Genomic DNA, 24,045 nt, shown 5'->3' on the forward strand with positions numbered 1-24,045 from the left:
TCAGTGAATGCCTGGGTCCTTTTTCTGAGTAGCTTCAGTTAATTTATCTTACAGCTGTCAACAATAACTTTGTACCTTATCAAACTGCCTATTCATCTGACTTTGTCAGATCTCTCTGAAGTTTTTCACTGTCACTTCTTATCTTGGCTAATCTAAATACTTCTGTCATCTTCAAATGTTGCCACCTTGTTCACATCTTTTTGCTGATAGTTGTTAAGCAACACCAATTCTAATGAAGTTTCTTGGGGCCCCAGATTTTAAACATCCTTAAACTCAGATACATCCAAGATGCAGTGTTGTAGTTTTGGCACGTATCTCAAGGACTCTGCTACCAGGCAGGCTTGTAAAGCACACGGAGTACATGGCTGTAACATGTACTCACTGACATTTGTGTGAGTAAACACTAGCCAGCTGCACTGCTTTCCTGTCTCAAACCCTCACTGTCAGCAGCAATCAAACAGAAAAAATGATTTATCATTCCTTTGGGGGGGGGTCATCTAGCTTGCTTCATTTTTGCATGGCCAATGTTTGTTTTTTTTTCTCTGATTCCTATCGAATATGATGCAAGTATGCAGAATATTACAGGGACACTTTTCTGGTACAGAAATGACCTATGGGTGTCACTGTTTTTCCTCCTCTTCAAGTTAAGTTTCTGGTGAAAAATATCCTTTCTCTGGTAAAGTCTATTTACTTCTGCTGTGTTTTGTTTTCTAACCACTACACAATTTCATACTTTGTTTCTGCCCAACTTATTTTACTGAAGGCTTATTTATGCTGTCATAATGGTAGGAGCTAGATATTTCTTTCTTGCTTTCTTTTTTGCTTGTTTTTCTGCTTTCCCGATTGCTTCATTCATTCATCAGATCCTATCTGCTGTATGTGTTAGGATCATAGAACCATAGAACGGTTTGGGTTGGAAGGGAACTTAAAGGTCATCTAATTCCAACCTCCCTGCCATGGGCAGGGAAATGTTCAAATCAGATCCTTGTGTTTTCTCCCAGCTTGAGGATAACAGCTCACATTTGTCAAATGAGTCAGTTCACTGGTCCAAGCTCACAGTGGGGAGAGGCAGTGCTGGTGTGAGCGGTGGCCCCAGAACTCCCTCTGCTGGTGTTAATCGGCTCAACTGGGCAAAACTTCCAGCTCCTTAAACCTTCATTCTACTTAGCTTTACATCTTTATCAACACTGAAGGCAGAATATCTTCTGTTCTGAAAGTTGGGTCTGTGTTTCAGCAAGCAGTTTCCTCCTGCAGTCAACAATTCATTTCTAAAGAAAAGCTACATTTCCAAAATGTGCACTTAGGAAATGTGCTGTCCTCATGAACTGTCCTCATGGACAAATATTCCACCCCAAAAGCCTGAGGGCAGTCATATCCCACCACTGTTTTCTACTTCTCAGCCAACACTACCCATTTGGGGGATTTTTACTGTTTTCTCAATTGTTTTGTCTCTGCCTTGTTCTAGGACTCCTCCTGAAGTTCAGAATTAGTTTATCACAGCACTCACACAAAATCATTTCATTTTTTTGTTGGCTTTTTCTAGCTCTTCATGTTCCAGCTTTTGCGAAGTCTGGCATACATCCACCAACAACACATTCTTCACCATGATCTGAAACCCCAGAACTTGCTCATCAGCTGCCTCGGTGAGCTCAAATTAGCTGACTTTGGTGAGTCACAGTTTGGATACTGCTAATGTATCTGCTCAGACTGAAGCTTTAGCATGCATATAGATTTGTATCCACAGCCAATTAAGGCACAGAAGCATAACCTCTTACTGAACTTCAAGAAAGTATTTCTGTGGTCAGTCCAGCCTTTCTTGCCTTTGCACTGATAGGTGCAGGAAGTAGCCTCATTTAAGTCAGAGCAATTACTGCCATGTAGAACTGGTTCAAGAGAACTGAGAATCAATCCCTCTCTCTTAAGAAGATAATGTGACATGTTATGTCCACACCAATGTGCTGAACAAAAAGGTTTTCTTGGCATCACTTTGGGATGGCTGCTTCAGTCACAAATGGTAAAGCCCTGCAAAACACAGTGTAGTGCTTGATGTGATGTGCCCCAGAGGTTTATTTGAGACGCTTTTTTCTTTATTACTTGTAAGCTGCGTTGGGGTTGCCTGTGTTTAATGGACCAAGAGAAAAATAATGTTCTGTTTCCAATTATTATTGTCTTCTATGTGTTGTACAGGTGGAAAGACTGTACTGTCACAGCACTCAGTATTTTTTATTTTGGCAGGCCTTGCTCGTGCCAAGTCCATCCCCAGTCAGACATGCTCCTCTAAAGTGGTGACAATCTGGTACCGTCCTCCTGAAGTTTTGCTTGGAGCTACAGATTACTCTTCTGATCTAGATATCTGGTACTGACCAATGCCAAAGCATCTGGGGTCTCTTGGGAAAAATCATCTTTTTCTGAATTAAATGAAGTCAACCAAGTTTGAGTAGATACAGTTGTAAGCAGAGGAATTAACACTTGTAAGCAGAAAATGTATGAGCAGTGGGGAGTTTTGTACTGTGGGATTCACAGGTGGTTTTGGGAATGATGTTGCTACATATCAGCTGTGGAGTGATATATATCTCATCTGATAATATTTATGAGGTGTGTACATCTCATTTGGTGACATTTATGAAGGACTTTCAGGTCTTGCAACATAACATGTTTCCTTAAAGCACTTATTGTTTTGGATATATGTGGTTGGCTGAGTCAGTAGTAGCTCTCTACAGCTATAGCTTTGTGAAGAAATGGTGGATGCAATCCCAACTACACCAATTATGACTTTGGCCTTAGTAACAAAAGATGGCATTAAAGGGATTCTGAATAGGTCTGGAGTTAGAAAGGTGTCTGAGATTTTAATTACTTCCATGATAATTTGTCTTTCTTCTCTAAGAACATCTCAGGTGCACTCTGCATTTTATACAGGAGAAGGCCTGTTTTCAGTTAAGCCTTCTTGTCTTATGAGCTCTATCACAAAATCTTAAAATGGCTGGGAATTGTAGGATGCAAGCTGCACAACAGCAGAGCTGAAGGGAGGGGGGCCACTGAGAGCAGGCAAAAAGAAGGACAGGCTGAGGGTTTCACAGGGGTCTCACCACTACTTTTGGGCTGGTCTGGATGTGCAGCTGGGCCATAGGGTTCACCCGCTATCTGGCTCACTTCTTCACCAATCTGAGCCCACTCCTAGCAATACAGTCCTGACTTACTCATGGATAGCATGAAGTTTCATGAGGGCAGAGCAGAGCATCCATATTCCCAGCAATTTTACATCTGTAGATAGTACTACCATAGACCAGTTAATTCTCTGCCTGTGCCTTGCACACCAGAACTTTTATTAACTGCTATGCAGAGTCAAAGGCTGTGAAAGGGTGGGAATGCAGCAGGCTGAAGTATGTCTAAGAAGAGGGTTTGGTAAGTTTACAAACAGCAAAGCTCCAGGTCTTCCAGCAAGTATTTCCTGCCAGAGATCTGTGACTTATCGGACACTGTGATGGCCGAGGTCTGGAGGGCAGTTCAGGGAAACAGGGGATTTTAGTTTGTTCACTTCCCTAGGGCTGATGTTAATATAATTGCTTAGGAAGAAAACCTTGCTAAATTCTAATGGCTTCCAGCTGCTAAGCCAGTCTAAACAGTCCTGTCTTCTCCCTTGCACTAGTTGCCACCTCTCCCCTCCAGACAGTCTCTCAGGAACGTCTGCTGTGTTTGAGGAAGATGTCTGCCTAACAGATTGGAGAGTATGCATTAGGTAGATGCCGGTAGTAACCTGTATTTTTTCCCTTGAAAGTTGAGCCCTGTTCAAAGCCCCGGCTGCACACATAAAGCCCAGCATTTCTGCCCGTGCAAAACCAGCAACCCCACTGCAGAACCCTGCCCTACTGTGCAGTGAATAGCAACAGAGGGCTGGTATACTAAGATCCCATCCAGCACTCTGACCAGCTCTAACAGCACAGTACTCTCAGTCCCACTGAACTACATTCACACTCTAGGCACCTTTGTTATAACGCCTCCTTATAATAACAACATTCAAAGTGTTTGCCCTAAAGAAAGATATCATGCTGAGAGAATAGAGTACTTCAGCGAGCTCTATTCAGTAACTTCCTCTAACAAGAGTCATTTATTATCTTGATGTACACTGCATTTAAGTTCAATTTTTGTCTATTAGGAAATAATGTGAATTCACACAGATGTTACTTGTCTGTTGGGAAGAAAGAAGGAAAAAAAACTATTTCTTTTGGATACTGCAATTTACATGAAGGCAGGTCAGAATGCCCTTGGTAATGGGATGAGGCAGTGGGTGTTAAAGCCTTGGTTTAAAGAAACCAATTATAACAAAATAAAACATTATGGCAATTCATGCATTGTGTGCTTGAGCATCAATACTGTCAGTGGGAGGCACATGGGAAGTGAATGAGGCCTTGAATAGATGAAGAAAGAGATACAGAAGGAGACTCACCAGCTCTTGGACTAACTAGAAAAGCTGCTTTAATCTCTCTGTATCTTTTTATTCCCTCTCTTTCTCCCTCACTATCTCTTCAAGTCTTTAGAAGATTCAATTAAGGGATTTCAGGGAGACTAACAATGTTTCAGGGAGATTACACTGCATATCAGGGAGATTTTTTTCTAAAAAAAAAGGCCTTATGCATGTGCAGCGCTAGTTTTCAGAAGCTTCTAACATCACGAGTACCAGCAGTCATTGCTTCTTTTCAGACAAGCTTTCCTTGTGTAATATCTTCTATGAGAGTCACAGGAATCTCCCCAAGTAGAATCACTAGAATAAGAGTTCCTGTGCAGCCATTTAACACGGATCAGCCAGGACCACTACAGCCTTCTCCCCAGTCTAGTTTGCATTGCCCTGCTATGCCAAACTGGGAGACTTAGACCAGGGGCTCCAGCAGATAGAATTGTTCTGTAAGGAACAAGAGGAAAGATATACATCTGGCTAAATGTCAAACTGCTATCTTCCAATGTCAGAGAAACTGTGGAGAGGGATCTCTGGGATGCCACAGAGATACCTTAGATCTTAATACTGATGAAGGTGTTTCTCTACTGTGCAATGTAGCACTGGAACCTGAGGAGTAAGTGCAGTGTCCAAATCTGCCCCAGGGATTGCAGGCAGACATGACAGTGCTGTCTAAACCAGCTCTGTTTACGCTCACTGGAACTAAATATCCCTATAACCCGTTATACCTCTCCTGATACTTTAGCAGTCAGTGTCTTGCTTCACATGCATATCTGGCACATGCTGCAACATCATGTCTAGGCCCCTTCCTGAAAGACACTATGAGGGACTACAGATGGTACCACTGTCTGTTGTTTTTTTCATGCAGGATGGTACCAAGTCTGCTAAATTTAGGAGGTAAAAGAAAGAAAAAAAAAACACTACTCCAAGAGGTACCACATCCCTGATCTTATTTGCACTGGTGAAACTCTACTGATCTCATCAGAGCTTCTGTCTGACACCACTGCAAGAGACAACAGCACTAGCACTGCACTTCTGTTTTCCTCTCTCACTGTTGGGAACCAATTAATGAAAATACACCAGTCTAAGAAGGATACAGCAAGTGTGAGGAGATACATGTGCCTACTGAACAGCCACGAAACAGGCAGTGGAGGGCTCCTCTCTATTTCCTACTCATGGCAGAATTTGCTGTTTGCCCATCTAACTTGTCTGCACAGAACAATGCACGCCTTCCCCTGCCCCAGCTTTTCCCAAGGCAGCTGTATGGGACTGACACACTTTGAAAAGCCTTACATCAGAGGAGTAAGGAGGAAAAGGGGAAAACAAAACAATAGTTCTGACCTAGGTCTAAATCTTTAGAAATATTTAAAAGTAAAGGGTTTTTTTGAAACATTTTTATTACGAGAAGGATCTTTATAATGCTGCTAGGGCAGTACCTGTAAATCCCGTATCTCAGAAGGAAAGTTGAGGCCTCTGCAAAGGGTAATATGATGACTAGCATCAAGGAGGCATTGTTTTCAAAGTTCTACTTTAACGGATAAAAAAACTACCTGGGAAAATAAGGTGGGTTCCCATATGTCAGTTGTTCCAGCTACTTCTGGCCTTTTTGTAAGAAAAAAAAGCGTATTTCAGCCTGGAAGCACGCAAAGATATAAACAGTTATAATTGCCACTGACAAATCAATTCAGTATCAGGCAAGCATTAAAGGCAGCTGGTTAGCTGAGTCTCACTACAGGAAACAAAAAGTCCTTCCTTTCCAGCAGTTGTGGTTGCTCTGATAGTTTTGTCTTTATTAGAGACACTGAGGTTTAAAGGCATCCAGAGATAATTGGAATAAACCAGGAATATAAAAGAGAGCTCTATCAGAAGGCGAACTGGTAACAAACCAAAAGTTGTTCCTCTTCTCAAACCAACAGCTTACCCATTAGCAAAAAGACTGTTTCATTAGATTTGAATTGCTGAGCTATTTGCTCTTGGGCAATTATTAGCAAATTCTAGCTAAAATCTAGAAAAAATAGAAAAAATATCCAGGGAAAAAAAAAAAAAAAACAACTTCAATATTTCAATTTATTGCTCTGTCTGGATTTTATGCCTTCTCAGCAATAATGGAAGCCACAGCAGATCTGGTTTTCTGCCAGCCATGAATTCTGTTGGCTTAGACCTTTGGTTAAGAGCATTTTAGGTCATGAGGACCACATTTACAGAGCACTCACCATTAGAAGCTCTTTTCCTTAGTACTGTGTAAGCCTCTAGTCCCCAGGTCCTCAGGGTCTTAAATTCAATTTACAAAACAGCACAGACAGCACTGTTCATCAGGAGAAACCTCTGCAAAAGATCTAGTGGTATCTCTCTCATCTGGGTGCTATAGTGAGTCCATACAAAGTTTCTGCTGTTGCCAGTCTAATGGTCATTTCTAGTCATGATATCAGAACCCAAACTGTGTGTAAAAATCATGATCATTTGCTCCAAAAACATGTGGAGTTGATTCTCTTCTCAGTACAAATCAAGAGTACCTAAATTGCATTGACCATATGCGGTTAAACTTGTGCAATGCGATCGGTGGATTGCAGCAGCCCCTGTGGTTGCAAAATAGGGCGAGCCATTTGGACACATACAACAGCTGTGAAAACAGAGGGTTGGTATGACACTGGTCTCAGCAGAGTCAATCTGTGGGCTCACAAACAACATCTAGTGATGTGGTAGTACTATGAAACACAAAAATCTGTGTCGTAAAAGCTGTGGGTTAAGTTTCATGATAAGCCTGGACCATGTGAGAGCACATTTAACAAATAAGGAGCTAAGCTCACAAGACCCAAAGTAAGGGTACAGGAAGTTAAGGATAACTGCAGCAGAGATGTTTGTGAAAACAGCGTTAGATATGGATCTGCAAACAGGCCTGGCATCACCTGATGTATGAGGATGACCAAAATTAATTCCGCAGATGAGTTGCATGTCAGACTTTCAACTGACCACAGCCAGGTGTGAAAAGCATCTACAGCATTGCAAAAACAAGATGTAAGGAGTAACAGATGACCAGAAAAGATTACTAGTTGTGGCTCAGCAAGTGAGAATACTTTTGGAGACTGTTAGACAAAGCTGGGTTTTCAACATTTAAACTTAAAGGATTCATATCTGGTATCACAGAAGAAGATTGAGACTTAACTTTAAATAGTTGGGATGGGGCTTAATGAAAAGGCAGGAAAGCTAGAAAATGTTTGGAAGAAAAAAATAAAAAAGTAAATGAGCAGAGTTTTACACCATACAATAAGAGATAGAAATAGTTGCAAATAGGTATGTCTACCCTGTCCACAACTATCTCATCATTATTTCCAGCAGGACTAATCCACCTTAGTAAAATTAAGCATTTTTTGCATGTCTTTTTTGTTGTTGTTTTTGTTGTTGTTCTGGCACAAATGCAGATCAGGAGATGGCATAAAAATGGGATTACTTTGACTAGCTTTTGCCACTGAATTCTTTATGCTATGAATTCTTGCCTTCTATTTTCCAGTGAAGAGCTGATTGCTTCTGAAGGGAAATCATTCTAGCGGTTAGTGCCTCTGTGTTCTTTCTAAGTCTATTCTTCAAGCCCATATAATGTCTTGTAGTTTCCTATTCATTTTTCCTATTGTTATCACTCCAATTTTGCATATTTTTCTCACAGAAAACAGCCTACTATTCCACAGGCTTCTGCCCTGACTATCTGGTTTTAGGTGGGTTTGTAACAGGATAGGCTGAAAGAGACCTGAAACAAACTGCTGCTGGAAAAAAGACACCACTTAGCAGGTTTCTCTTCCAAGGATACCACCTGTCTTGTTTTGCTGGTGAAGGGTGTTGTTCTTTTTAGTGGGCAGTGCTGATGAGAAAAAGCAGATGGGACCAGAACTCATATGGAACTTTGACAGCTCTCTGCTATTCTAAAATATTTATCCTGGAGGGATGTGAATGTGATGAATCTCCAGTCTGCTCCCATCCTATTTTACTTGCTGGGTTTTTAGGTCAAGTGTTTCAGTGTGTAGGACTTGGATGAAGTGGCCTTCGATGGAACCTTTATTTATTTACATGTATTCAGACACGCCACGTCCTGCCTTGCTTCCTACACACACACACACTAGATGAAAAGATTGTGGGCTATACCTACACATCAGGCTCATACTTTTCAAACATGAGCTGCCAAACATATAGGATTTACAACTTAGATCAGGATTTATGAATTTACAGATCAGGATTTCTATACTTCCATTCCAACAATTGTTACCTCTCCCCTGCCCACCCCAGATTCATATTGTATATATGATGTATGTGCATGAGTTAATACCTTGGGTTTCTTGCAGGAATGCAGGCTGTATTTTTGTTGAAATGATCCAGGGTCAGCCAGTATTTGCAGGAACTTCTGGTAACTCCCGAACAGCTGGAGAAGATCTGGGAGGCGAGTACAATATATCCTGAAATGGGAGAGGAAAGAATCTATTGCTCCAGCTCCCTACTTAATTTTGAAGTCCTGAGCATAGGTCCTGTGAGTAGCGGAATAATTTGGTCCAATCTGCCAAGTTCATAGCAGACTTTGTAACCCATTTTATATTTGGCAACTTCCTTACAGACACAGGAGTAAATCAAATGACTTTCCTTTGATGTTTGTCATCTCATCAAAAATTTAAAGCCAATTAAAGTGACATCAAATTGAAGCAGGCATAAAAGGTGTGCAGGTACTGCAAATTCTGTTCTTTCTTGTTAAAGCTTTTACTTATTGTAGGATACAGCACACCATAATCTCACAAAGGAGCTCTAATACTGCTCACAAACTGTCTTGAAAATGGCAGGGTCCTGAGGTTTTTTGCAGGTCCTTTGTTATATTAACTTGGAACATTTTGTCTCATACAGTTTATGGTGCAGCCTTAGAGAATGCTTTGGCATAATGGGAAGTGTGATAAATTACTTTATAAAGGCAGCAGTGAAAAAAAGCAGAGATATTCAGGATCCTCTTAAGCTTTTTTTTCTTCTGGGGAAACAGAAACATAGAGCTACGCACTCCGTGCTGCTTGGTAAAATTGAGGCAGTTACCGGCACTGGTGGATCCTGTATGTTCATGACTGCTCACTGCTGACTCTGTTACTGATTCTTCAGAAAGGTCAACCCAGAGGTTCCCACTGGATGTTGCTGCAGGTATCTGCCCTTTCACATCTCCCAGGGATTTACTCTTCTGCATAAGCTGTTTCCCAAAGATGGGTTTTCAAAGGACAAAGTACAGAAAACTGGAACCTGGAAAGTGGTGAGAGGACTTTACAGCTTGAAGTCTGTGCAAATCAAGTTTTTCCTTCTTAATCCCTTTACTCAGAAACACTCCTGCCAGGTTGGGTTTTCCTCTCCGCTTTTACCTAGAATGTGTTAAAAATACAGATAAGCAAGCCCAGTTATTAGACTCAAGTTCAGCCCTTTTATATAAATGCTGAATTACTCTTTCATAGAAAGTGGGGGAAAAAAAAAAGAATTATTGAGAAAAAAAACATCCATACTTGGCCAATTAACACAGTTCAAAACCGGGGCAGGGCCCAGCTTTGCAGAGTGTGAATGAAGGCTATCCTTCCACATATGACTGAAATCTCTAGATACATTTCCTGTGGTTTTCCCGTTAGAGGGTTATAGCCCTATCGTTATTTCTCTGGCATTATAACCGATACCATGATTAACAGGATTTGTGCTATAGAAGGTTAAAAGTTATTTAAAAATCATGAGGAAGCTTTAAGAGCCATGAAATAATTAGTGCCTTTCACAGAAGGTTTTATGTTATTATACAGCCTGGAATGAGGCTCTGTGTTAGGCCAAAATTTCAAAGCTCCTTAGAGGCTTTCAATGTCTAGCTTGAGATATTTTGCCGAGCGTGAGGTTCAGAATGGGGATTCCTACTGTTTTCTGATAGTCAGCTCCTTTCATGTACTAATAATAGAGGCACCATGCACTGATTTAGAGACCATTTGCAATTTTGTGCATGACTTTATGTCATCCGGCGTGCTTATCCCCATGCAGGACTGTTGGTTCAAACACCATATAGACATCTAGCTGGAAAATCCCCCTGCTGTGAAGTATGTTCATCCTGCTGAATTATCAAGACTGTCTAACTGTGATTTCACCAACATTTCTCCTAGAAGCAACCACCACCTTAAGTGGTCTCCATCCTCCCCTCTGTCCCTGACTGCTCATTCCTGCCCGTGTTATCCGCCACTTAGAGGAGTTTCTATCACAGCTCACAGCCTGGGTTGCCAAAAAATATTGGCTGGTGCCAGTGCAAGTGGGCAGAGTAAGTCCCCAGTGCAGTGCTGGCACAGGAAGACACTTCCAGTGGTGAAAGGGATTGCACAATGTGACCCCTGGCTGGTGAACACATGTGAGTGACACCTGGCAGTGAAGCTGCACACACCTCCAATGATGTTCTCAGCAGCAACAACATTACATCTCAACAGGACCCTTTCTGTTGTAACATCAAGTGCTAAAATATCGATGTCATTTATGTGCAGAGATAGATCTAGTACCAGCTAGGGTAGTGGGAATCTGTGCTGGTTCACAGGAAAGGCCACCGTCTCTCTGTTGAGACCAATTCCTCCACCTCCACACCGATGCAGCGTACTGGCAGACAGGCCATCGCTCATCTCACTCTCCTTCTTGTTTTGCACAGGTATTGGGGGTCCCAACTGAGGACACCTGGCCAGGACTTTCCAAGCTCCCCAGCTACAAGCCAGGTAGGATTTACCTCACAAGAACACCAGCTTTTTCTCTGAGCCACTAACCACTTAATAATTTAGGGATCACTAATTCTTATTATGAAAAAGCAATGTTTCAGAGCTACTAAATCCCTTAAACTACTTAACAATAGTGTTGCTTTAGGACCAATGGCCTAAGATACAAGCAAAAGTACACGTGTGGCAAAGCTGCCTCACTGAGATACGTTAGGCTGATGGAAGATTTCATTGTCCCAAGTGCTAACAATGTAGTTAGTCTCCACTCCTCAGTGCGAAGGACCAACGTCTCCTGTTCTACACTAGAAAAGCTGTCAGGTACCAGGGGACATAGTTTATCTGAACTCTCCTTATTTTTATGGAGATTGGTTTGGGGGCCTTTAAGCCTCAGTTTTAAAGGTCGCTGTCCCCGATTTTGATGTGGGCAAGGTGAGAAATCTGTGTGATTTATAAAGCTGGCTTCTTTTATTTCCACATGGGCTGGTAGAGAAGTCTGTGTCCTGGACTTCAAAGGACCAGTTGTCTCTTATTTTGATGTGGGCAGGTTGAGAAGTATGCTTTGAAAAGCTAGCTCAGTCACTCTCCCTCTCCCTCTCTCTCTTTCCCTTCTTCTCTTTCTCTCTCTTTTTGTTTAATGTTTTCTCTTGGGAAAATATATTCAAGTGTCAGTGAGAGGGAAATGATGAGCACCGATTCTCAGCCTCTCAGCAGGATCATTCTCTAAGAGAAATATAAAAGTGAAATATTAAAAACCCTAGAATGTGAAATCCACCCGTCTGCAGTCTAGCCATTCTCTCTTGCTTGTACCCTAACAGAGTGGTGGGGGGAGTCTGTCTCTCTGGAAAGGATAAAAGAGAACGGGGGGAGAGGAGGAGGGAGAAGATGTGCTTTGAGCAAGAGGTTTACAGGTTTAGTAGAGCATAGTAACATCTTTTCAAAGAAGTGGGTGTTGCTCTGTGACCCAGTCCAAGATGCCCCTCCTTTGATTCTGGTGCATGAACACTAAACAGCCCCCATTTTCACATGGTAGCCGCGATTGGCTGAACAATAACCTGGTCTCACAGTCGAAAGGGCTGGAATCCTTCACACAATTAGCTGAGACACATTAATCAAACCAGCGTGAAATGGGAATGTGTCGCTGTCCTCAGCAAGTTTAATTTAGACAGGGAGCAAGCACAGAGCAGACAGCTGGAGGAAGCACTTTCTTCTCTAACTTGTTGAAGGCTTGGTTGAGTACTCTACAAGTTGTGAAAAGTAGTCTGGGACGAAAGAAATGCTTATGTGTGGGACAAATTGGTCACAAAGAAGCTTTTGACGTCAGTCATCTGTGCATACAAGGCCAAAAACTCTAGTGAAGCCAATTAGGTATCCTGATACTATATACAGGTACAGTTGAAAAATGCAAGCATTAAACCGTAAACTAATGGAGAAACTAGTACAGACAACACAGAATAGCTGAATGTCCCGAACTGCCCGGAGCTTTGCACTGTTTTGTCTGAGTAGCAGTGCTATCTGCTACTGGGGAGGGTGCCAGTGGCAGGGCTGGGAGGGAGAAGACAGGCACCTAGGCAGCATGGAAATAGATCCCGTGAAGACACATGAAGTCATTATTAGCAGTTTTCAAATCATAATTGTTATCAGAGTGGATGGAAAGATTCCCTAATGGACTGCAGTGGGGCAGAACTGACCTGTGCTGTGATCCTGTGATGCTGGTGCCTTTTGTGGCTGGCTCAGAGAGAAATGCAGGAGTTAGAGGACACCCTCCTGGGAAAGCATCCCTCCGTGCTACCAATAACATGGAAGATGGATACTGAGCCAGTGTTTGGGGCAATACCTGTGCCAGCTGGAGAGCCAGCATCCCTTTCCCCTCCTCAGAGCCTACCGAAGGGGCTCCGAGCTGCTCCAGTCATGCAGTGGAACCAAGCACTTGGCTCAAACCTGGGATATAAAAACCATTCTGGCTAGGATAAGGCTATTCCCATACAGTTAGACTGTTTGCCCTAGTCAAGAACTCAATCAAGTTAGTTTTTGATAGGGCTGCCAGTAAGAAGGCAAATGAGTCTCTTTGTTTAAAGCTATTTGCCATTCACATGCTCAGAGTGCTTCCCCTGCTTCCCTGAAGCACAGGTGCCCACTGTCCCCCCAGGACACGCTCACCAGGTGAAACTCCGGAGCCTGCCTGAGAAAGCCTTCACTCTTGAGGTTCTTTCCGGCCCAGTTGTGCAAATCTGAGTGCCTGGGACAGTTCAGATACGCAAACAAACTTTGGAGGCTTCCCCAAATCTGATGGCTTGAATGCTTTTAGCTAGTCCTACTGATGTTCACAGCGAGCACAGGCAGCAAACAAACAAACAGGTTCCTGCCTGAGGCAAAGCACGAACACGCGCAAAACAAAGCTCTGAGGTGTGATCCTATTCTCATTGAAGCTGATGGCAAAACTCCCACTGGATTCAGCAGTGTAGGCTCAGCCCCAGACTGAGGTTGTTACTGGAAGGGTTCCTGGGCCAGGTGGGTTAGTAGGAATCATTCAAATGAAAACTGGAAACCTTTAGATGTTTTCCTGTTACTACTGTGGGCTGAAGCACATCCTGCTGCAAACCCTGCAGAGGAGGAGATACAGCGTGGGATCTGTGAGCCAGGCACAGCTGTAGGAAGGGCAGCTCCCCTGCCCCCTCTATGGGCAACTGGCAAGGGAAGAACTGTGCAAGGCAACACTTGTCCACCCTACGCCCCTGTGCCTTCTTGCACAAAGAAGTTCAGAAATGGGCCTCATGCCCATTGCCTACAGTTTGCCAAAATCTCAGCCCGTGCCTGAACCCAGGTCAACAGGGAAGATGGGTGAGCAACTCTTCCTTGGCCAACCCTGCAGCCTGTGATCTCCCACTCGCTCTCCAAGAGGGAGATTTGGGGTAGTGAGTTATACACAGCCATGGAGCCTGAAAGCACAGCGTTCCCCCCACCTTGGCTTCAGGACTGGCTCCTGCAGAAGGCAAAGGGCTGGGAGAGCTCCTGCCCCACGTCTCGGTGCACTCGCTGGCCCTCTCCCCAGCTCCCCACGCTTAGGAGCCCTGCCCGTAGCGACAAGGCTTTGCCCTGTGTTTGTTCACTTGTTCTGATCCCCTCATTTTGCTTCCCCTGAAAGAGGCAGTTGTAGCTCTGTTAACACTATTTTTGAAAGCTCTCATGCTGTGTGAGCTCAAATCCTTGCATTAAGCTACTGCTGTGTTCATTTCACTGCGCTGAAAAGCAGGGAGTTTAAATCCCCTCTAAACACCACTGGTGACACCAGAAGGCCACTGTTTTGATCCAGCCCCATTAATGGTTACAAGTTTGAATCTAGACAGCAGGGGTCAAGGGCAGGAAAGGATTAGGAATCACAGCCCATGACATTAAGCTAGTGCTTCTGCCAAACTGGGAATACTGGAGCACCCAATGCATCGTTTAATGCCTCCTTTTCCCGACATTTGGATTGCAAAGAGGAGGGAACAGTGCTTATTTGTTTGTAACACGATGAGCTTGCTATGAGTGAGCTGTAACTTGCTGTGAGTGAGCCTTGATTTATCACACAGGCTGACTAATGAAGTTTCCTGTGCCAGGTAGTATCATTTCACTTCACCGGCACAAGTTTTTTACTGCACTTCTTCAGATGCAGCAACCGTTTTTAAATTAAGCCTCGTTTTTCAAATGTCTGCAGGCTTTGCTATCATTTTTCAAATGTCGGTAGGCTTTGCTGTGCTGAATGAGATTAGAAGCTTTCCGAGGTCAACTTTTCCTGAGCACATTTTAGTATCTGTTGCTTTTCCAAACTGCCACCAGCAGATGGAGGCAACAAGCAGCAGGCACTGAAACACAAACTTCAAATAACATTTTTGAGAATGCAGATGAAGTCTGAACTCTGAATCTTTTTTTTTTGTTTTTAATCTCAGTTTTTATGCTGATGCTTCGTTTAATAAATGGGATGGTTGGAAACTGAATTCTAAAACGATGAAATTTTTATTGTCATAATAAACTGTATATGGCTTTGATCCCAAAGGGAAAAGCAGCACTGTAACTAATGCACAGTATATGCTGGCCAGGCTGCAGGGAAACTCCCTGTGTGCCTGGCACTGGGCACAGGGCTGCAGTTTACAGTCTGCCACACAGGCAGAGCTCTGATTCTGTCCTGCAGCCACAGAGATTTCACTAATGAGAGAAATTTTCTCTGTGAGCCTGCAACCTCAGCACCTTCATCCAGCAGCACAAGGCATCCTCTTTCTCTCTCTTCATCAATTAGGAAAGTTTAACTTTTGTCTCCTGGCTTGCTTGCCTCATTATCAGTTCATTAGCCACTTCCACCTGGGTTTGCATATAGGAAGGTATTTCCTCATTAGCACACACTGCATTGCATACTGATAGAAAATAACAAACCCAAGCACCACCTTTCTGATCTACTCATACTGTTAAAAAAACAATCAGCCCTATACAATCCTATCATTTTATGTGTGTACATCATCACTGTAAAATGATTAAATCAGTAGTTCATCCGCTTTTTTGTCTGATCTCTCTCACCTTTAAGGAGTAGCTGTTTGCATTGTTTTACGGTTTTAGATTGGTCTTAATCTTTACAGTAGGGAAGATATTTACTGCCCTGTTCTTACCCAGCTCAATAGAATGGGGCCTCAGAATCCTCTACAGGTTTGTCTATATGGGGTCAGTCAAGAGATTAATCTGAACTGATTTAAAGTGGATTAGTTAACTGCATTAAATCCTTGAGTAGAAACACAATGTTTTCTTACCCATATCTTCCATTTATAATCAAAGCTTTGTATACTCGAAGTGGCAAGTTTGTCGGTCCTCACTCAAGCAGAATTCTGTACTGAGATATTTGTTTGGACAGGGAAAGCAGTAGTTGGCTCACTGACTCTTACACTATCCCTTGTAGATAATCTCTGTGTTATATAAATGTTAAATCAAAGTAAAGAATCTTGGTCAAGATACAGCAAAGATTATAATTCAGGCATTTTTCCCAATTCCCAGTAAGCAAGCAGATATTTCTACCTGTAATGTAAAGAAAATCTTGTTTCCTCTTTGGAATGTTAATCCTGGAAATTTACTTAATAAAACAAAATGATGTTTCAGTTACATATCACTGCAACCCTTTGCCCTGCCATTAGCAACTAAACTTGCGTTTTTTAACTTTTGTTAAACTTATTAAAGAATATTCATTTTAAAAGGTTTCAGTAAAGTACAATATTTAAGTAATTTTGATGTTTTAATTAAATATTAAAGGAAATTGATATATTGCTATGGAATGTTTCCATCTCACTGAAGCAGAACTTTCTGGCTGAAAGTTGCAGCATCTGAAAGTTTTTGGCCAGCCCTGCGAAGAGGTTAAACCTTCTAACTCATGCAAAAAAATCTTATGCCTTTCCAAACCCATTTAAACTCATTTTTCTTCTATTTTTCCTGGAAACTTTACATTTCTACTCAATATGGACAATTTATTTCTACACTTTTATTACAGCTGAGGGGGCAAAGTGAAAGAAGGAGGATCCAGAGAATAAGTTAACAGTGATCCAAGAGGAACATCCTGCCAGAGTTAATCTCGGTGATTGACTAGGGAAGGGGCTACTAAAGATATATAACTTCTATATATTGGTGGTAATTCCAGAGCTCTGGCATCTAAGCAGTCCTGAATCCCATCCCAGATTATACTGCCATTTACTGCTTCAGCAATTACCTTAGTATTTGGGTGTAGGAGAGCACTTCAGTTGTGACCTGTTACTTACACTGTGATAGACAGGTTTAACAACCTGCTTGCTTGGCTTAATGGTGAAAGATTGCTGCTGGAAAGGTTAAGTGCTGAAAGTTCAGTCATTTGCACGTTTTCAAATTGTCTGTGCCTGAAGTCAGACACTGACTGACCCAGCCCCAGGGCCTGCTGCCCTGGAAATGGCCACGCAGGCTGAAGACCGAGGGGACTCTGGCTTCGTCTGTGTTTGGACGCTTCTGTCCTTGAATGGTGTGGCTGAGCGGAGCAGCTTGCCGTGCTCCTGACAGAAAGCAGGGGGAGATGCTCTAGGACTGTGCAGGATAAGCCCCAGCCAAACTTGGAGGCTGTTATACGCCAGTCTACTGGCAAGAGAGTAGTGGTGCTTGCCTCCGGGTGGTCTCGCTGCTGTGGGGAATGCTTTTCCAGGCCCTAGCTGGAAGAGAGGGCTGCACCACCCTTCCTGCTCTCATTTCCATGGCTAGAGCACCTTTCATCTCTGCTGTCAGAAATGGTGCTCAGGAAAATGTGGCTGGGCATAAATTATGGCCTTTCTGATGCAAGAAAATGCCTCTGTTAATCAGCTGTAAGGGTAATCTTCCAAGTGTAAGTCATTTGTTCATATCTAAGCTTGTGAAAATCCCTGGGTTGTAAGAAAACATTTGAAGAATGTATTCTTCCACTTATTCAACGTTTAAAAATGTGTCCTTGAAAACCGGACAACAACAACACAGCCTTCCCAAAAGTGCCAACTCTACAGTGTTCCAGTCTTCTGCTAGAGATGCTTGAATCAGTAAGTACAAAGCATGCATGAAAATGGTTAACATGATAAATGACAAACTTAGTGAGGGACTGACAGCAAGAACAGTGTGCAAAAACAGTGGGATCCAAGTGCCTTTGCTTCATCCGCAGTCTTTCCAGCAGATCCATGCAGAAAAGCCGCACATGCCCACATGGGAATACAAGAACCTCAGCAGCTCTTTGGTAAACAATTGCTGCAGATGCAGGCCTGCAAACCTCTTTCTGCTTCCTCAGTGCAAAGGACGTGGGGACTTGCATTGAATTTATTGAAGTCGAAGCAAAGACTCACTGAAACAGATGGAGGCCCAAGGCCTGCATTCACAATGTGTGAACGGAAAGGGTTACAGAACTGGAACAGCCTTATTAACATCAGTGCTAGTACTCAAGTCCTATAGGAATAATGTACATTTATAAATACTAAGATGACAGATTCTATAGGGCCCTTTGAAATTCCAAGCACGTGTTTTTGTAAGGGCTCAAAGAATGATTTTTGGCTTGATTTTTGTTTCATCCTGTGATTGTATATTACACTTTCTAGAGCTGGTTGCTTCCAGGAGACCTCAGAGACTCCGAGTGATCTGTGACAGGTAAGCTACCTGTAACGGCAGTGTCAAAATGGCCTCTGGGTTTATTTGTTTCTTTATGCAATCATTTAACTTGAAATGAGCTCTTTTGGCAAGCTGAGAAAGAGCGAGGTGGCTCTGTAGTAACAAGCAGATCTAACGTCAGCTAAGCAACTGATTCCAAGAGATCGCAGTAGAGGTAGGCACACAGTGAGTTTATTACTCTCCGAGGATAAGTGATTGTTCTCAGATAAGCAGCAATTCAAGGACATTACGTGCAGTTTTTTGAGGGACACAGCTAAGATTCAGAAGGTCCTACTTTCCCAGGCCGTCTTGCCCAGATCAAAGATAGACTTTGTGCTGTCCCATTTTTATTTTCTAGAAACATGCTGTAGGAACAGCACTCATTAGTGGTAAGGAAGACATACCAGGACAACATTTACTTGAGACAATGAAACAATCCCCTGATTAGTTAAGAGAGGAAAATTAACATTCTTCAGAAGCCAAAAGCAACAAGGCAAGGGCCATGGTTACACACCTCAGCTCAAGCAAGCACCAACACCACCAGACATTCCCGAGAGTGTGCAGGGAAGAGAGCATTTTTCAAGCATAGATGTACACACACATACATGCATATATGCCTATATAGATCAGTGAAAGAAATTTATAATGAGGCAAAGTGCCCTGATGTAGCTCAGAGTTATTAAAATAGCATCCCCTCAAACTGATTTTGAGGGGGCACTGGCACACAACAGGCTTTATAGATGCATAGGAAAAGGATAGACATGATCTGTCCTCAGGATTGTGTTCACGCACAGGTCAAGAATCAACTATCTTTTGTGGATGTAGCCACATTTTTCAGCAGTGCTGTTTATTATCTGTTCAGCTCATCGCTTTGGATTCAGTGCTGCTCTAGGCTGCCCTTCAGAGCTGGGTTTCCCAGACTCTGTTCTGAATTGCTGAACAAACATGCTGAAGTTTTCATCAAAGCACAGGTTGCCAAAATGCCAGCCATTGTCACATGCATCTTCAGAAAGACACAAAGCTCCACATGTCTCAAACCCTGATAAGACAGGTCCTAGAACAGAACAGGCCCTCCCCCAGTCTGAACAAAGACATAACTATTTTCCTTGAAACTCTGCTCTACTGCACTTCTGCTTTTTGGCCATAAGCTCTTGGCAGGCTCTATTACCTCTGCATGCTGACGAGCTCTGGGCTGCACGAGGGCCTGCCCCAGGCCTGCTACAGCGTCCTTATGGCGGTATGGCCCAACGGCCACGTTAGCATGCTTGGCTCTCAAGAAGGAAAGAGCTGCTTCATGCAAGCTGCTCAGCCATTAGTCTCCACGGCCAATTAGGAAATCAAAGGGGAGCTCTGTGCAGAGCTCAGCTGTCACCAGGAAGCCTGAGCAGCAGTGGGAGGCAGCGAACCATCTCGCTGCCCGGTGTGGCAGCCTGCAGCAGCGGGGCCCGAGGGGCAGAGGGGCTCGGGTAAGACCCTGCCACAGCCAGGGCAGCCCGTGGTGCAGCTCTGGTGAGCAGCCTCAGGCTGAACGCTTCGGCTCCCTGTCCTGTCCCTGCTCCCCAAACAGCAGGAGCTCAAACTGTTTTGCTGGAGGCGAGAATTCAGCAGTTACCTACCACTGTGAGGCCAGATACCTTTTATAAATGCTTCTTAGACCCTCTCTCTTTCTTTTTTTTTTTTTTTTACATTTTATACCCTCAAAACAAAACTGCCAGCACATCAAATGTCCTGTGCAGGGAGGCGGAGCGTGGGGTGGGGGGATCCCGGCCCTGGTGTCACATGGAGGGAAGCACCGGGGGGGGCAGAGGGAGGAAGCACAACAGGCTGTGATCCGATGGGCATCCTGATACTGAAACCTGATCAGAACAAACAAACAAAGTAAAAGCTGTAAAACTAAATGACCATTTTTATTTGTTTGCTTATTGGTTTGTTTTCTCTCCTCCACTTCCTTGTCCCCAGCTGTGTGCTTCTCCAGGAAGCAGCCACTTGGCATTGGTATTTGCTGGGCACAGAGCATGTGTGTGTTGCATCTGTTTTAAAGTCTCATCCCGAAAACCAGATTCCTCCCCCTGAATCCCCAACACATTTTACAACCAGCTGCATGACTGGTACTAGGGTAGGAAATGGGGAAAGGGTATTTCTTTATTTTTTTAGTTTTCACCTCCAGTCTGCTCAGTGGGTCAGTCAGGTAGTTTTGTGTACTTGCACTTCTCATTGTAAATTGTTAACGCCAGCCTCTGACATTCCAGTTATGCCATGTAAAATGTAGTCGTCCTGGCAGCAATTGCCCTTTTACTCACAACCTTCTTTTTAAAAAATAACAATTTATTTTCAAAATTCTCCTGAAAAGATGAGTCTGAGCCGAGATCCTCCATATATACTCCAGCATAATCAAGCTCCCATGAAAAGGCAAATGTCATGGGAGCCATATGTCTGGGGTAGGACCCAGATGCCCTGAGTCCCTCCGCTATCTCTGCCGTAAGCTCTGAGGTCTGAGTCCAGTCTGATTCTAGCTTTCTGGCCTGTGCTCATCTCCTGCACTTTTTCCTCCCATTTTCCTAGGCTGAGCAGGGTGCCAGCAGCAGAAGATCTGGCCTCCGGAATGCTCACAGCCTTCCCTCTGTGGCAGATCTCTGCACAAGATGCCCTTCTTCATGGCTTCTTCAGCCCTCTGCCTCCACAGCTCTATCAGGTGCCTTCTGGTAAGTTAACTCTTGATTTCACCTCACCAAGATTGACCTACTTCACATGCCATTTATTACAAGTCTCTTCAGTACTTTGGACCCAGACACTTTGTTTCTGCCTGCCCTCCCTCCCCATTCCTGTATGCTACAAAATTTACATCCCAGTGCAAATTCCACAGCTTGTTTTTCCATTTTCTTCCACTCGAACACAGAGTTAATAATACAAGGGGACCTGGATGGGACGCCACCATGGTGCACTCTCAAAGCTGAGGTGTACATGCTTTGATAGATCCTTTCTCCCCCATTCTGTAACCCCAGGGGCCCTGAGCTGCTTCCTCGGGCTGGCTCACGCTGTGTATTCAGTGTAACTCACATGCCAGTCCCTCCTGATGGCCTGAATTCCCAGCTGCTCAGCACGATGTGCTAGCCACAATCCCCTTGGACCGCTCCTCCCGCTCCCTTTTGATGTTCAGAGGCAACAGCTGTTCCTCATACCCTGCCACACCACTTCTCCCCCATTTTACCTGCCTTACTTTCTTCTCCCCTAGCTGCCTTAAGCACACAGTCACACAGACACATCACACACAGACCTGACTCTCCTGCCCTTAGCTGAGGATAAATGCAGGGTCTCTCAAGCTCTGGGTTCTGTTCCTCACTACGAGAAGCTCCCTTGTGCTGGGGAACAGGCCAGAGAGCCCTAGCATGCTCTGTTGCCTCCTGGGCACCAGCTATGCTGGTTTGTTTTGTAGTGTGTTTTTTTGTGTTTTGTTGTTGTTGTTTTTTAACATAGGGGCAATTAAGAAGAAACCTTCTTGGACTGTGTTGTCAAGCTATTTGAAAACTTAATTTCTGGCTTCTGTGACATATCCCAAGTGAAGGAGCAGCCAGCTAGCATCTCTCCCAAACTGCCATCCTTCTGAAGGTGCTGTGTGTGTGCGTGTGCAGGAGTGAGAGACATCTGCATTCCTTTTCTGTTCACCCAGCCACAGAGCACAAATCTACTTTGACACTTTCAGAAAAATGAAAAGATGGAATCTCACAGGAGCCTGCCTGTGCTGGGGGGGGAGGAGGGGAGCACTCACAGCAGGAGGGAAGTTGACTTTTCTTTATACATATAGGGTTTTTTCCATGCAGAGTTTAAATTATGCCTGATAAAAGGAGTTTCGTGGATGTTTCAGTTCTTTCAAACCCTCCTGGCTTCCTCCCAATTAAATGAGGTTTGTCAAAGCCACAGGGCTCTGCTGCTGCCGGAGAGGCGGACAAGCACTTCCCGCAGTGACATCTCCAATCCCCAAGGGAGAAGATGAAAGTGTCAGTGCCAAGAGAGAGAGAGAGTGTGGAAAAAAACAGGTACAGAGACAGTGTGAGAGAAAGGGAGAGAGTGAGAAGAAATAGAAGGAATGAGAAAACAGATTGGCATAATGTGTCAATCTCTCAGACACATTTCCAGAGAGGGGACAGATTCACCTGGGTTTCTACACCATCCCCTATTTATTATCCCCCATATTGCAGCAAGAAGTACCTTGTGGACAGGCAACTGCATGGCGTTAACATAGCAACCAACGTGTCAGGAGCAGAATCAAAGTGCACAGGGCTGAAACAAGTGCAGGATGGTCGTGCAAGACCATATTCATGAGTAACTCATTAAGCCTGTAAAAATTAGGCAATTCTGAATAATTCCCCATGCAGCCACCCCTAGTGCCATAATTGTGTAAGACATTTGTTCTCTTGTGTCATGTTGGTAACACGCTATTTTGGAATTTAACTGTATCATTTTAAAATTCTGGTTGCTATGATAACAGAGTGCAGGTTTTAAATATATTCTGTGCCTACTTTGTTCTGGAGGATGCTGGCTATTAGTTCCCATCCTCTGAAGGAGAAAGTTAAAGCAGAAGGGCAAAGAATGAGCTGGAGATGAAAGGTGAAAGGAGGAGGGGGTTGACCCCAAGGTGTGTGAGAGAGTAAGCAGGAAACAACATCGGAAAAAAATAAAAGGTTCCCCTAAGAAATTATTTTCTATTGTTATGAAATAATTGTAGCCACAACTGTCCTTTTTATAAGTTGCTATGACAAGCTGGAAGCCAGAGGATATTTTTCAAAGGTCAATTCCTGGGAAAAAATAATTGGAGAAATCAGAGTTTTAAAAGATAAGAACCCCTTTGAATAGCATCTTGCTGATTACCGAGGGGAATGCGAACAGCCAGACACTGGCTGCTGCCCTGGGAATGGGGGTGGGGGAACAGGGGGCTCTTTGCTTTCTGGTCAGCTTCTGGTCAGCTTCAGGAGTGGAGAACAGGTTGCTGTTGCTTATGCTCACCTGGGTGCAAAGTGCTAGGAAAAAAGAGTAACCCCTGTGGTAAGAGAAGACGACTCTCTGTCCCCTGAGCGCATTTGCTGTCCTTTTTCTGGCCTAAGCCAATCCTGAGACAATTATCTTTGTGCAGTGCAGCCTTGTGCTACAGCAGCTCTGATAAAACTTCAGCCTAACCCTTTGCCACCCGCTAAAGCAGACTGTCTTCTGTCCAATTAATCACTCCTGGAAGATGAGATCCTTGAATCAAGAAAGCATAAGCTGTGCTCTCAACTCCGTGTCAGCCCTGAAGTGCAAAGGGCCTCCTGAGAAGGGATCTCACTCTGCTGTCACGTCAGACACAGTAACCACTGCAGCTTATTATTCTTAGCTATAAATTCTGATTATTTCCATCTCTTTTGGTCTCAAATGCTTCAGAACAGTCTCACAGGCAGGGAAGGTGCGCAGTGCAACGTGGGATTAGCACCAGTGCGCTCCCAAGAAAACAGACTGTGAGGAGAGCTTTGGCCATGAGGCTGCAGGGCAACCCAGGCTAGGAGGGACTTGCCCCTTTTGGGTACAGGTGGTCTCCCCTCAGAAATTCAAAACCAGTGTGTCAGGTGATACTGTACTGTTTCTCCTAAAATTTCCTGTTATTCAGGCCTTCAGAGACAAGGAGGAGGAGGGATTTTCTCTTGATTCTGACAGAACACTGTCATTTTAGTGCCTGTTGCATCTAATTGTATACAAAGCAAG

General features: G+C 43.8%; 1 protein-coding gene across 1 annotated transcript in view; it reads left to right on the forward strand.

Moving 5' to 3' along the window:
- Positions 1–22,535, forward strand: part of CDK15 (cyclin dependent kinase 15) — a 30,851-nt gene extending 8,316 nt beyond the window's left edge. Inside the window, 8 exon segments of the mRNA XM_050711560.1 lie at positions 1,544–1,667; positions 2,236–2,356; positions 8,782–8,845; positions 8,847–8,876; positions 11,118–11,181; positions 18,267–18,315; positions 20,878–21,017; positions 21,790–22,535. Of these exon segments, the coding sequence (XP_050567517.1) occupies positions 1,544–1,667; positions 2,236–2,356; positions 8,782–8,845; positions 8,847–8,876; positions 11,118–11,181; positions 18,267–18,315; positions 20,878–21,017; positions 21,790–21,845 (648 nt within the window). The 3' untranslated portion in view covers positions 21,846–22,535.
- The last annotated feature ends 1,510 nt before the right edge of the window (positions 22,536–24,045 follow it).

This window comes from Cygnus atratus, chromosome 6 (genome assembly GCF_013377495.2).
Source record: "Cygnus atratus isolate AKBS03 ecotype Queensland, Australia chromosome 6, CAtr_DNAZoo_HiC_assembly, whole genome shotgun sequence".
Lineage (NCBI taxonomy): Eukaryota > Metazoa > Chordata > Aves > Anseriformes > Anatidae > Cygnus > Cygnus atratus.